The following is a 13,936-nucleotide window of genomic DNA, read 5'->3' as shown; positions in this document are numbered from 1 at the left end:
TATGAAATTTACTTTAAGATTTTGCTAGGCAAAACTGAAAGAATGCACCTTTTACATCAGAATTTCTCACTAATTACATAAATGTTTGATTACCAATTTTAGAAATACTGACTTTGGTTAGCATGGATGTTACACTGGATAAACTATCTTTGCAAAACCCACAAAATCTTCTATCCCTCTCTCATTTGAGATTCCAAATCTTTCAGGGGAAGGAGAGTTAAAGCATGAACTGCATGTACATATACTGAATTAAGAAGTCTAGGGAAAAAACTATTGATAGAAAACTTGAATTTTTTATCACTGAACCATGATCAATGATATGAAGTTGCGAGTATTTGAGATATGTTGGTAAAAGGTGGTCAAGATTTGGTGTTTAAATCTGTTCTTAGCTACAAGTCTTACAATCTTATGTGCAGACATTTTTTAAGAATCCATTTATCTGGAGTAGTATTAATAAAATCATGCACTTACCATGTGCTGAATGAATATCTTAATCTTTCACGACGATCTTTTTTATTTTTCTAACATTTTATTTATTTGAGAGAGAGAGAGGGAGGGAGGGGGCACGCACACAAGCAGGGGGAGCGGCAGAGGGAGAAGGAGAAGCAGGCTCCCCGCTGAGCAGGGGGGTCTGACTCGGGGCTCCATCCCAGGACCCTGGGATCATGACCTGAGCTGAAGGCAGATGCTAACCAACCGAGCCACCCAGGTGCCCCTGGGATTTCAACCCAGCTCTGCTGGGTTTCACAGCTTGGACTCTAAAACCTCTACGCTACGCTAACAAATCAAATCATAGGTGAGACTGACCAGATACAGTCTGAGTTGATTCTAGTAGTTTTGTTACTTGAACAATGAATGGAAGAGCATCAAAGGTCATAAAAGATCAGTGTTTTGTTTTGTTTTTGTTTTTGTTTTTTTTTTATTTATTTTTTAAAGATTTTTATTTATTTATTTGAGACAGAGAGAATGAGAGACAGAGAGCATGAGAAGGAGGAGGGTCAGAGGGAGAAGCAGACTCCCTGCCGAGCAGGGAGCCCGATGCGGGACTCGATCCTGGGACTCCAGGATCATGACCTGAGCCGAAGGCAGTCGCTTAACCAACTGAGCCACCCAGGCGCCCAAGATCAGTGTTTTGTAATTCAGTACAACGACAACGTAACTGGCATGTAAGCAGACTTTGTAGAGACTCCCAGAGATTGTTTGGTGTAGTCTATTTTACCACTCCATTAATGAAGGAACAGAGCCCAGTAAAGTTAAGAACTTTCTCAAATAATATGGTTTGTTAGATCTCAGCTCTCTTTACATTTCTCTGCAGAGAAAGCAATATATGCAATGCTCAGTTGATCACATGAATTTTTGCATTTCCAAAGGCAAAAACGTAAACACTCAAACTCTGTTGTAGAGAATATTTCTTGAAGTAAGTTAAAATGGGAATTAGGAATCTTTTACTTGTACATAATGCCATTTTAAGATATTTTAACCAGAGTAATTTTTCAATTGAATTTATTCTCTAAGTGTGATTATTTTAAAATTTTAATTTGAAAATCATAGTAGTATAATAACCAGCTACTTAAGCTAATCAAGCTACTTAATTATATTACAGAATTAGAAAATATATAAAGAAATGGGGAGGGAAGCAATTTTACCTTACTAAATTTTGCTGCATATATTCAACCTTCATTAAAATTTGGACCCCAGTTTGAGAGCGAATGTAGGCCTTCAACCTGAAATAAAAATGTCATATTGAAGGAAGCAAAACTGATTTTTAATATATTTCAAGATAGTATCTATGGAAGACCAAATATTTATGAGTAGCTAATAATACTTAAAATTCAACTATCCAAGCATAGAAAAGAGGTTAAAGATATTTTCTAACCAAGGATTTGAATTTAAAAAAATTACCTTTCTTCTCTCTGTAAAATATCTTGAATTAAAAAATATCTATTTCAGTTAAATTAAGTTAAACTTGTTATTTTATTTATTTTAATTAAATGTATCCAATTTAGTGACAGGTACTTTGTCTTACTGCCAAACACATGACCAATGATAACAACTGGATTATCAGTAATAAGAAGGAAAGAAATCCAACCACTATACGTGTGCCAAAGACACTACTTGATATACGGCATGGATCTGGTTCAGTCTGGGCAACACCTTTTATTAGAAGTAGAAGATGAGATTTAACTAGAATTGGACCAGACATTTTAGAATCCACCCAGTCTAAAATTTAAACACCAGGTTACTCTGGAACCAAACCAAGCATTCATATCCCAAGCAGGTACCATCTGGAGAAAACAAAGTCAAAGGGGTTCCTGCTCAGGAAAACTAATTCACACTCTAATAATAGTTTCCCTTTTTGAGTGCTGCCTACTGTGCGCTAGGCCCTGTACTGGGAACTTTATATATGCCTTTTTTTTTTTTTTTTGAAGCTTCAAATAACCTTAGCTAGTGGATATTATCATTCTCATTTTACTGATGAAAAAATTAAGGTCCAGAAGTTAAGTAACTTACTCCTTGATCACACAGCTAAAAAGGGACAGAGCAAGCTATTCTAGCCCAGATATTCATAACTGAATCTTTCTACTACTCTAGGTTAACCATTTTTGTTAATGCTGTATTTCTGGGCAGGAGGCAGAGTGTATCTTAATTAGTTTTATGAAGACTTGGCTGAAACAGAATTCCCTGTCTTTAACAGTTACTTGGAAACTCTTAATTTTCAATGTTTTTGATTCAACTTTAAAGAAGTTTGATTTGAGAGTTAACAGTGCAGACTCTGATTCCAGACTGCCTGGGTTTAAATTCCATCTTCCCTGCTTATTTGCTATATGAATCATTTAACCACTTTAAGGCTTAGTTTCCCCATCTGCAAAATGGGTATAATAGCAGTTATCTACCTTAAAGGGTTACTATGAAGATTAAATTAATTAACACATATTTATTATCTCTTTCAATGAGGATCTGGAAAACAGTAAATACTAAGTATTACACACTGTTTTTATTGCTATCCAAAAGCATCATCCGTGACTGACAAAGCCTTGAGTAAACACCAAGGAAATGGCACAGAAAGTAAACTGCACTGACATACCATATTCTAACAAAGTCATAGCTTTACATAATAAATACGCACATAACCAGTACCTCAACATTTTTAATAATTTCAGAAAATTACAATATTTTTGAACCATACCTTTGACGAATTACAGGATCAGACTTTTCAGGATCAATGTAAGGTCTTAGGATTTCATTAACAGTTTTATCATCTGGTACTCTTCCCAACAACAGCAACAACAAAAAAACAAAACTTACATTATAAGTTTCTACTAATGGTGTTAACTTGGAATTACTAAATCTTGTGGCTTTTTTATTTAAATGACTGAACACAGATCTTTTATTTTACTCTTGGCAAAATACAACATCCTTTTAAACAAAAATTACTTAGGAAAAAAGCTCAAAAAGACTTCTTGGACACACTTAAAAAGTCCTAAAAAGCAGTATTTTGAGAAGCTCCCTATAAATCAATTATAAAAATATGAAACCTCTTTTAACACACACCTGTGCTCACAGATGAGAAGAAAGAACTCAGGGTAAATATATTTGAAAGTTGCAGAAATATAAAATCTGAAAAAAGGTTGCAAATGATGCTAATTTCAGTGCATGTTCAAGTTTATTCATTCTAAATCATCAGACCAGGGTAAAAAATTGATACTACTTTCCCTGGAAATAAAGGATTTCAGGTTTTTCAACTTTCCGGTAAATATGCACATTGTTTAGAATTATAAATCTGTAAAAACAAAATTAAGACAATGCTTTCAATGAGTAACTTTCCTCAATCAATTATACATATTCATATAAAGTCCTTTCTGTGACTTTAGTCTGGTATACAACTTCAAAGATAACAACTTAGTTATCCATTCTACATACATTTAATGATGTCACATATAAGTTAACAGTTTATTGTAAATACAAAAACACAGTAAGAACAAAGAAGTTCTTAATAGTGGTAATACTATACCTTTTTTCTATGTACACAGCTTGACTCTGAGGAAACTGGAGCTTCACATGCCAACAAAACTGTTGTTTTCTAAATTAGAAGATAATCTTATATGAGGATCAAGGTAGACAATAAAAGTTTGAGCACAAATCAAACCTCTTGGATTTTTGTTTTCTGACACTAATTCAAAAAGTATTCCTTGAATTTAATGATTTAATGTATCTTTTCTATTTTCTCTTTTCTAAGATTTCAGAGGCTGTGTTTTTTAAACAACATACCTGTAAGGATTTTTAAGAGGAAAATAAAATTAAGTGCAGCAGTTCTGAATTACAAGGACTTTACATTCCTGAATTAGAAGGCAATTTCTCACAGTTCAGGGGCTTCTGAGATTAGTGTGTTACTACTTGAAGTTTACAAATAAATTTGCTCATCTCTAAAAACAATGAGCTGATGTCTTTGCCTAACTAGTCTGGAAATTAGGTGAATGAAATGTTTTCTGGTTGCGACCAGCTGGCTGCAGACACACTTCTGAGCAATGAGTACGTGCATTCAGTAGCAAAACAGTAGACAACAAGTTGGTTGCTAAGCAGAACGCACTCTGAGCTAGAGTCCTTTTGCTTTCAGGTCTAAACTTTGGTTTGATACAGGATCAACGGTAGTAATTCAGTAAATGTCTAATTTTAGCATAATGACCACATGTTCTATTTAACATACCTAAATTTGGTGACATTATATGCCATTCTTTCTTTAAAAAAAAATTTAATGCTTGAAATACTGAATCCAATAGAGAAATTTAAATGTTTTCACCATATGATGGTTTTACATGTTTTCCTTACTTAGAAAAAATTTCTAACAACCCACTGGCAAGTTAATGGCCAGCAGTATGTCCAGGCAAATGACCAGCAGCATCACTAGAAATCTATCCCCTAGCAGCATAGCTCCAAAATCTCAAATAATTTTCTTTTAATACAATCTAAGTAGCTCTCACTAAACATTTATATGATTTAGTCAACTTTTTGTCAGAAGACAATAACCATAAAAGCAAGTAAAAATCCTTCTGTTATGGTAAGTCTACCACAGATCTGCTTATAGAAGTTTTCTTTAATAACAAGACAGTTTTTGGCATTAGCTAGAAAAAAATATGCTTGATTATGCTTATGTTGAAAGTGCCATTTACCATATAAGAAACAATTATGTTAAGTTTAGTATTCGTTTTTTTGATAGAACAAAGCCATAAAGCACTTTACTAATTTAAAGACCAGATGTCTAAAATCTGAGAGGAAAAAACTCTAAAAAAATCTGAATACAAATATAACAGTTCCTGGTTTTAAATAAACAATTCTTCCAAAACAAAACACTCTGCAATGTTCGTTATCTGCCAAACAGGTATCACATCATATCACCATCAAGAGGCTCAGAGATTCCACATTTCTTTTTTTTCCTAAAGATTTTATTTATTTATTTATTCATTTGAGAGAGAGAGAGCAGGAGCACAAGCATGGGGGGGGGGCAGGGAGGGAGGGAGGGAGGGAGGGAGAAAGAATCTCAAGCAGATTCTGTGCTGATTGGAGTGTGGAACCCAACACGGGGCTAGATCTCACAACCCTGAGATCACGACCTGAGCTGAAACCAAGTCAGATACTCAACCAGCTGAGCCACCGAGGCACCCAATTCCACATTTCTTAGTAAGAAATAAACTGATTTTTTAATCTTAATGTATAATATGGTTTCTTTCTAAATATATTTGTTTTTTCCATGTTAAGTTATAGGGGAGAAAAAAGATAATGAATTCGTCATCTTATGGAATTGTAAATCATATTCAATTACTCCAATCATTGCTTGAGTAATTTCAAGAACCATTTATCTTTCTTAACATTCAGTAGACCCTAAATACCTTCGGAAAGTACTTAGCATTCCAAAAACAAAGGAAGAAAAGCCCTTGGAAATAATTTTATTTGCTATAGTTAACTAGTTGTGATTGTAAAGAAGTCATTCACTACTGTTTTATTATATATACATTGTTAGATTAGGACTATTATAAAAATCTTTCCATATTTGGTCTCAGTTCAAACATGAACAAATTTGAAAAGTATGTTTACTTTTTAAAAATGTGACCTTGCAATTTTTCAAAAACAAAGAAAAAGAGTATAAAGAACACTCAATGTACCCATACTCAAGATTAAACCAACTTGCATATTGCCATATTTGTTTGAAATACTTTTTTCTTCTAAGGAATAGAAAGTTATTTCTACTGTTCCTTGATCAAATTCCCTTCCCATCCATCAGAGGTAGCTAATTTCCTAAGGCTGGGTGTGTATTCTTGCCATCCATGGTTTTATATTTTATGTATATATACATACACATACCTATAAACAATATACTATTTTGTGTAATATTAACATTTACTTCAAAGTTATCATACTCTATCTAAATATCCTATGCCTTGCTTTTCATTTACATTATACTTTAGATTTATAATACATACAGATTAGTTCATTAGTTTAAACTGTTGTACAGGGGCACCTGGGTGGCTCAGATGGTTAAGCGTCTGCCTTCGGCTCAGGTCATGATCCCAGGGTCCTGGGATCGAGTCCCGCATCGGGCTCCCTGCTCCTTGGGAGCCTGCTTTTCCCTCTCCCTCTCTCCCTGCTCATGCTCTCTCTCTCTATCTCTGTGTCTCAAATGAATAAATAAAATCTTTTTAAAAAAAAAAAATAAACTGTTGTACAGTATTTCATTTTGTGAAAAATTCCAAAATCTATTTATCCATTCTCTACTGATAGACATTATGACTGCTTCCAATTTTTTATCATTTGTTTTTCCATATTAAATTACAGTATAGAAAAAAATAAAAGACTATCCCTAGGGATGGGTCTATCATTTACCTCTACTGGTACACAAAATTAAGTTAGCTTCATTGAAAAACTGCCTGTACCTTTTAACTCTATGGTAGTGTAAAAAGCATTTGCAAACAGTAATTCAGAACAGAAGATTTAAGTGAAAGAATGGACAGAGAGGTTGAAGGGTACTGTATAAAGAATTCCTGAAATGGCTGAGTTTATTTATCTCTAAAGTAGTTGCCAATTATTTAGTGCTCCTGAAACTGATGTAGTCCTGCCATGGGCAATCAAATCTCTTCTAAGTCTCAAAGAATTAGGTTTCTGTAATTATTTAATTTTAATTCCAGTGTAGTTAACATACAGTGTTCCACCAGTGCTCATCATGATAGGCACTAGCATCTATTTCACACCCCCGCCCCCACCTCCCCTCTGGTAACCATCAGTTTGTTCTTCAAAGAATTAAGTTCGTTTCCCACTTTTCATAATTATATATAGCGATATATGCCCCAATTACAAAAATACACATACACCAAAATCCCAACATTATTTTGAGAGAGATTGTGAGTAATTTTATGTTTTTTGTATTAGTGAATTTTCTAAAAGAACACTGTAAAGGGAAAAGTAACACTTTGGCGAGTACCTTTATGCACACACACGTTCTTGTATTTTAGACTGTTTTGTAAAGACAGATTCCAAGGAGTAGAATCACTGGACTAGAACAGGGTTTCATAACCTACGCAGCGCTGACATTTTGGACCACATACTTCTTGGTTATGGCGGCGGGGTGGAGGGGAAGGGGGTGGTGGTGGTGGTGGTTGGAAGATAGGGGAGACACTTTCCCCTGCAGGATGTTTAACAGCATCCCTCGAGATGCCACTAGCAACACCCACTCTTCCAGCTGTGACAACCAAAGATGCCCCCAATTACTGCAGATGTCCTCTGGGAGGCAGAATCACCACTTAATGAGAACCAATGGGATAGAGGTTAAAACATTTACTATTACTCCTACTACATTAAGACTAGTATTCCCTAAATTCAACAAAATGCCTTCAACTATAATAATGTCACTGTGTCCTTGCCATAATTACCAATGTTCTCACGAATGGAAATACTATATCCAAATATTCTAAGTAACTTAGGTACCTCAAGGCACTATGTCTAGAATTTGATAACAGACTAGTGAAGAAAACGGTGGGAGTTGTTAAACCTAATGTCCCCTTCTGGACCACCTGACAAAGAGAACAGTGACCTCTCTCTGAGTCCCATGAAACTAAAAAACTACCCATGCATAGCAAAGCTTTTTCTCCTATCCCCTCAATCATGCATTCTTAATGTGGGCAGCATCACCCCAAAGGGGGTAAAGTTTGTTCTTGGAAGGGCTAAAAAAAATCTTAAATACCATGGTGTGTGGGCTTCCAAAGGGCCACTGTATATAAACAAATAAGACAAATAAGTACACAGTATATCTATGGTATCAAATATCATGGAGCAGCAATTAAAGGGAAAATGTCTAAAAGGGCTCCTTGGGAGGCAATAAAATAATAATAAAAAAGATTGAGAAACACATATATATATTAAAAGAGGAAAATAAATATTATTTTACACTTGGTTTTAATAAGGTAATACAAGGTACTTACTTAACAGCTAATGCTTATTAGAAACGGTTAAGGGTCATTCTCTCCCACAGTTTCAAGAAAATAGTATGTGTATGATGACACAAATTTACAGGGGATGGAAGTTCTATACCCATGCCTGTAATTATTCTTCTAACTCCATGACTTAAAATTGCTAATTTTCATATCTGGAATCCTACCATAATTCCAAGGAAAAAGGGCAGAAAACAAAGGCATCAGATCCTTTTAAAATGGCACTGATCTCTTGATACAGTAAGATTTTCAAGCTCATTTATAACCAAAGAAATATAAATAGAAATATTTTTACCTGTCAGATTTATAAGATGTTGTTAAAATTAGAAATACTAGAGAAGTGTGGTGAAATGGACACTTTCCATTGTTGATAGGAATATAAACTGGTGTAAGCTTCTGGCAGTTCAATTTCATAAAAGCTATAAATAAATATTCATAACAAAAAAAATACACATATTTTTGCCTCAAGAATTTTATTCCCAGGAAATAATTGGACAAGTAATGACATATGCTCATGTCCACTGTGTCACTCTAGAAAAAAAAAAATCTGAATGGATATCATCAAAAAACTGATTAATAAATTATAGCAGACCTACATAATGAATGAAAAGATGAGGCAGAACTATATGCACTAAGGTAGAAAAATGTACGTGTTGAATGAGGGCATATATGCTTAAAATATATATTCAGACATGTGTTTACAAGTATGAAGGACATGCCCCAAACTTTTAACTATGGTTATTTCTTGCCATTACGGAAGGACTTAATCCTACTTTATATATCTCCATTAAATCTCTGACATAATGATTTGCTAATTTTTATCAGCAAAGTAAAAAATGTTTCCATTGGAAAGTACAGGATGGTAGTCCTAGAAAGGACAGGACTAATTTTAATTTTATTTTATTAATTAATTTTAAATTAATTAAAATTCATTATTAATTATTTAATTATTTAATTTTATTAATTAAATTTAGAAAGAATTAATTTAATTCTTTTTCAACCTAAAAATATTCCTTATTCGAAATGTTCTTTTAAGAGATTTCCTTTTTATCTCAGAAATTATTACCCAACCAGAACTAGGATTACTTATCTAATCATTTTGACAGCTTCAAAGCTATCTTTCTCAAGAAATATGCCACAGCTAAGAGTTATATATGAAGGCTGAATTCTAAGAACTAAGATTTCTAATATAAAATTTAAATGAGCTTGAATACTTTTGTTCTTAAAAAAAATCACCAATTTCCATTCCACTCTCTCACTGACTAACCAATATTTACTCAAAGACTCCAAAGGACTCCCTAGGCATTAAGGATGCGAACAAAGGGAATGAGGCCAAGGAAAGCTTCTGTTCGGAGCCTAAGTCAACCACCAATCCCGGGCACTGTGTTTCCCTTCCACATGGCTGAGAGAGGAGGAGTACAGAGTTTCCATATGAAAGCACTTTGTTCTTCATGGATACTGTACAGAGGAAGAATACTCAACATGCTGTATGGACCAGAGGTAGGACAGGGCGAAAGTTAAGTGGACTCTGTGCTTGAATCCTACTCTTAACAATTTATAAAACTTGATGTGATCTTGAATTGAGCAAGAGACAAATCTGTGACTCAGGTTTCTCACAGTAAAATGGAGATAACAATAGTATTTATATCATAGGATCAAATGAGCAAATATATGTTGAGAGCTCAGAACATATAAAAAATGTTAGTTACTATTATTGCCATTGTTATAATTCTACATTCAATTCAATGTTCTGAATTATGAAGCTTAAAAACAGAAATATTCACAGGTCCTTTAACTGAGAATATTTTGCCACGAGTTCCTAACCAAATTCCACTTACACTGAATTTAGTGTTTAGTGGCTAGAGATGAAACTGAACATCTGGATTCGTCTTAGATTATTAAAAGCCCTGAATGTTCTGCTAAACACTATGGATTTTATTCTGTGGTTAATGCACCAACAACAAAGGTTTTTATTTTTATTTATTTATTTTTTAAGATTTTTTTGTTTATTTTTTAACAGAAAGAGAGACAGCGAGAGAGGGAACACAAGCAGGGAAAGTGGGAGAGGGAGAAGCAGGCCTCCCGCCAAAGCAGGGAGCCCGATGCGGGACTCGACCCCAGGACTCTGGGACCATGACCTGAGCCGAAGGCAGAGGCTTAATGACTGAGCCACCCAGGCGCCCGATGCACCAACAACAAAGGTTTTTAAAGAATGAAATGAAGGGCTTAGAGAGAGACTCATCATCCTACTACTTAACTCCCCTAGTAAATATTTCTATAGTATATTCTACAGTAATACTGATTCTAAACATTAACTTTTCAGCCCTTGTTTGTAATTATTAAGGGAAACTTCTCTCACTAATTTTGAGAAGCACAATGACAGATCATGTCAGTTCAAATATGCCTAAAATTTTTACTTCTGATTTTTAAATACAGGTAACTCCGTGGGAGTAAGCTAAAGCTAGAATTTCCACATGTCTATCTTCAGAATACTGTACCACTAATTAAATTAGTAAAGTCTACAGATTATCAAACCTACCAGCAGATCCTTTTACCAGAGAGCACTAGCAAACAGCAATAGTAATAATAGTTTATTAAGTGCTTTTAATATGTCAGACATTGTTCTAAATGTTTTACATGTATTAATTCATTTAATTCTTATAACTCTGAGATGAATGCCATTATTTCATTTTACAGATGAGAACCCTAAGATAGAGAAAAGTCCCTCTTTCAAGGTCATTATTCAGCTGGAAAGTTGCAGAGGTGGGATTTGAACCCAGACAGTACAGTAACTCCAGAGTCTATGCTCTAATCAGCTACACCATTATGAACTTACCAGAACTGCCAGTTCAATAACAAACCATGTATTTTTATGTACTGTTAATTCAAACGCAGCTCAGTTATATTTTATATATTTGCCTTTGTATTCTGTAATCATTTATGAGTTATAGTTTAATTGCCTCCTTGGCAATCTCTTACCACTATCCTCCTTCCTAATCTATAACCATACTTTGATGAATGGAACCCATTCCCTACCTCTAGGGACATGCACTTAACTGGTTAACCAGGCTTAAGAAAATCACTATCCTAGATTTTCCTTGATACAACAGCTCAGGCTCAGGACTGGGCAGATGACCTAGGTGGTCCAATCGTGAATTTCAGGCTTCCTGTTCAGTAATGCTGGGAGAGAAGCACTCCTAGACGTTTACTGCAACTCAAACTGTTACCAGGGGCACCCTATGACCATGAGGATTCAGCTGACACCACTGAAGATACAATGGAGAATCAGCAATAAACTGGGTTGTTGATGATGTAATCGAGTCATTTTATCTATTAACTCTGAAGTCCCTCCTACCTCTGGATATTCAGTTATGATGGCTTTTTATAGCTCAAACCGGTTTGAACTGGGTATTTTATTTCAAGCAACATCAAGCATCTTGATATAAGGAATTAAAGTTTCTTCTTTCTAGGTTTCACCTTTCATTTTGAAGCAGTAGAAGGGGAAGATAGACTAATCTGTAAATTGTCAACTCACGAAATTTGGAAGCAGCACATACTACCTGAAGGAATTTCAGGAAAAGACCATTTTGTTCCACCATCAGTTACAAAACCTTATTTTAATTTGAAGTGGAAAGAAAATGTACCAAATTCTGAAACCTTCGAGGAAAAAACAAATATATAAAATATCTACATAATCCTTCACTCACAGGCATTTTATCTTTTAAAATACATTTCAAGAGCAAATTTTAAAGTCTCAAGAATAAATATAACTATTCCTCATAAAAATAATCCATCTATTTTATTAGGATTGGTACCATAATAAGTGTTTTTGGAAGAGTGAATACAAAGGATCTGTGTAGTTACTTAGCATGGATTAAAATTACTGGAATTGGGGAGAATGAAAACCATAATTTTATATGTCTCACATCATTATGAAAATACTTTGAAAAGTTCCAGTTATATATTACATTTTGCTCTTTTAAAAATTAGTTTCACCACTACACAATAATAATAGGAAACAGGTTAAGTATGTGGTACTGGCTTTAGTAGACAGTATATTAAGAAAATGGATATAGCAGGTGAAGACTGAAATGAAAAAGTACATTTTGCTTCAAATAACTGATAAATACTTGAGCACTTAATAAAGCAGTTCTCAAATGGGAGCTGTACCAACCTGGGCGGTGGGGACATTTGGAAATGGCCAGGCATTTCTGACTGTTCCAAGACTGGGAAGCACTTTAGGCATTTTAGTGGGCAGAGACAAGAAATGCTAACCTTCCTGTAATGCATGGGAAAGTCCCACGCAACAAATAACTGTCCTGTTCAAAATGCCAATAAAGCCACTACTAAGAAACACTAGAATGCAGAAGGGAGAGCAGATATATATGCATTACCAAAAACCGAATGCCAGCACTAAATGCAGCATGTGTTTCATATTAACTGTGGAGAAAATATGCACTATAGAAACTGCGGCAAAAAGAAATAATGGAGAAGATGAGCTATCATGTGTATTTTCACAGATGGCTAGAAAATAATGGATGAGGAAAACATTCTAAGATTAAGCATGGTGACCAGCCTGGGTACACTCGGTTGAAATCAGGTGGGGACAAACTATGAAAATTCGTATTTAGTATGGGTCCCTCATACCTACAGGAACATTTTCTGCTCCAAGTATGACTGTCTAAACTCCCTGGCATGGCATATAAAGTCCTGTAAAGCCCAGCCCCAGTGGGGCTCTCTCCAACTTCATCCCCTACCACTTACCAACTCCCAACCTAGTTCTAGACACACCAAACTACATACACTGTCTTAAATTTACTACTTTATCCTTTTGCATCTGATATCCTCACCACAAGACCATCCTTAAACCTACACTTAACTTCTTGATTTTGAGCAGGTGATCATCACAATAAAAACACATTTTATAAAGATGTATCAGACAGCTGTGTATTGAGTGACTGAGGTAGGGAGGGCACTAACAAGTTCCTCAATAGTCCAGGGTGAGACAAGGTGGGCCTGCATGGGAGAATACAGTTGATAAATGCTACAGTGAAGGTCGTGGAAAGGGACAGATGCCCGAGGCATATCATGAAGTAGTCGACCCGGGGACTGTGGAAGGACTTCCCTAACTGAACCAGGATGGGGACCCCAAGATAACCAAGGGTGTTTTCCATTTCCATGAATGCTGGCTAATTGCTATTATGGAAAAGTACAACCTCTGTGATGCTATGTCACACAGGCATCACCACTGCCTACTTGGCCCCCATAAGGAAATGCCTGTTTGGGGAACCAGTAAGTTTCTACTTTTTCACACTGTTTCTTCTAAATCCCTGCTGTTGCTCTGAAATCCTCCACCAAACTAGATCACTGCAAAATCCACTTGTCCCCCCCATGACCACAACTGTTATACCCGTCATTTCCTTTTCCTTTGCTCTTTTCTAAAGTCAGTTTGCAGTCAA

General features: G+C 35.2%; 1 protein-coding gene across 5 annotated transcripts in view; it reads right to left on the bottom strand.

Annotated features, from left to right (window-relative positions):
• ZNHIT6 (zinc finger HIT-type containing 6) overlaps window positions 1-13,936 on the bottom strand; it is an 82,440-nt gene that overhangs the window by 45,243 nt on the left and 23,261 nt on the right. For 4 of the 5 annotated variants that reach the window (XR_010410868.1, XR_010410866.1, XR_010410867.1 and 1 more), the window contains exons 6-8: window positions 4,013-4,081; window positions 3,188-3,268; window positions 1,647-1,724 (exon numbers count right to left, since the gene is read on the bottom strand). The exons of the other annotated variant lie outside the window; for it this stretch is intronic. Coding sequence is in view for 1 of the 4 variants with exons in the window: in XM_045897286.3 (XP_045753242.1) it covers window positions 1,647-1,724; window positions 3,188-3,268; window positions 4,013-4,081 (228 nt within the window). In the remaining 3 variants the exon portion in view is untranslated. The remainder of the gene's footprint in view (window positions 1-1,646; window positions 1,725-3,187; window positions 3,269-4,012; window positions 4,082-13,936) is intronic. 5 annotated transcript variants of the gene reach the window in all.

The sequence above is a fragment of the Mirounga angustirostris genome, unplaced genomic scaffold (genome assembly GCF_029215605.1).
Source record: "Mirounga angustirostris isolate CCGP_5_RB_7025 unplaced genomic scaffold, mMirAng1.0.hap1 SCAF_4, whole genome shotgun sequence".
NCBI lineage: Eukaryota > Metazoa > Chordata > Mammalia > Carnivora > Phocidae > Mirounga > Mirounga angustirostris.
The sequence above is the reverse complement of the archived record's forward strand: the minus strand, read 5'-3'. Positions and strand labels throughout refer to the sequence as shown.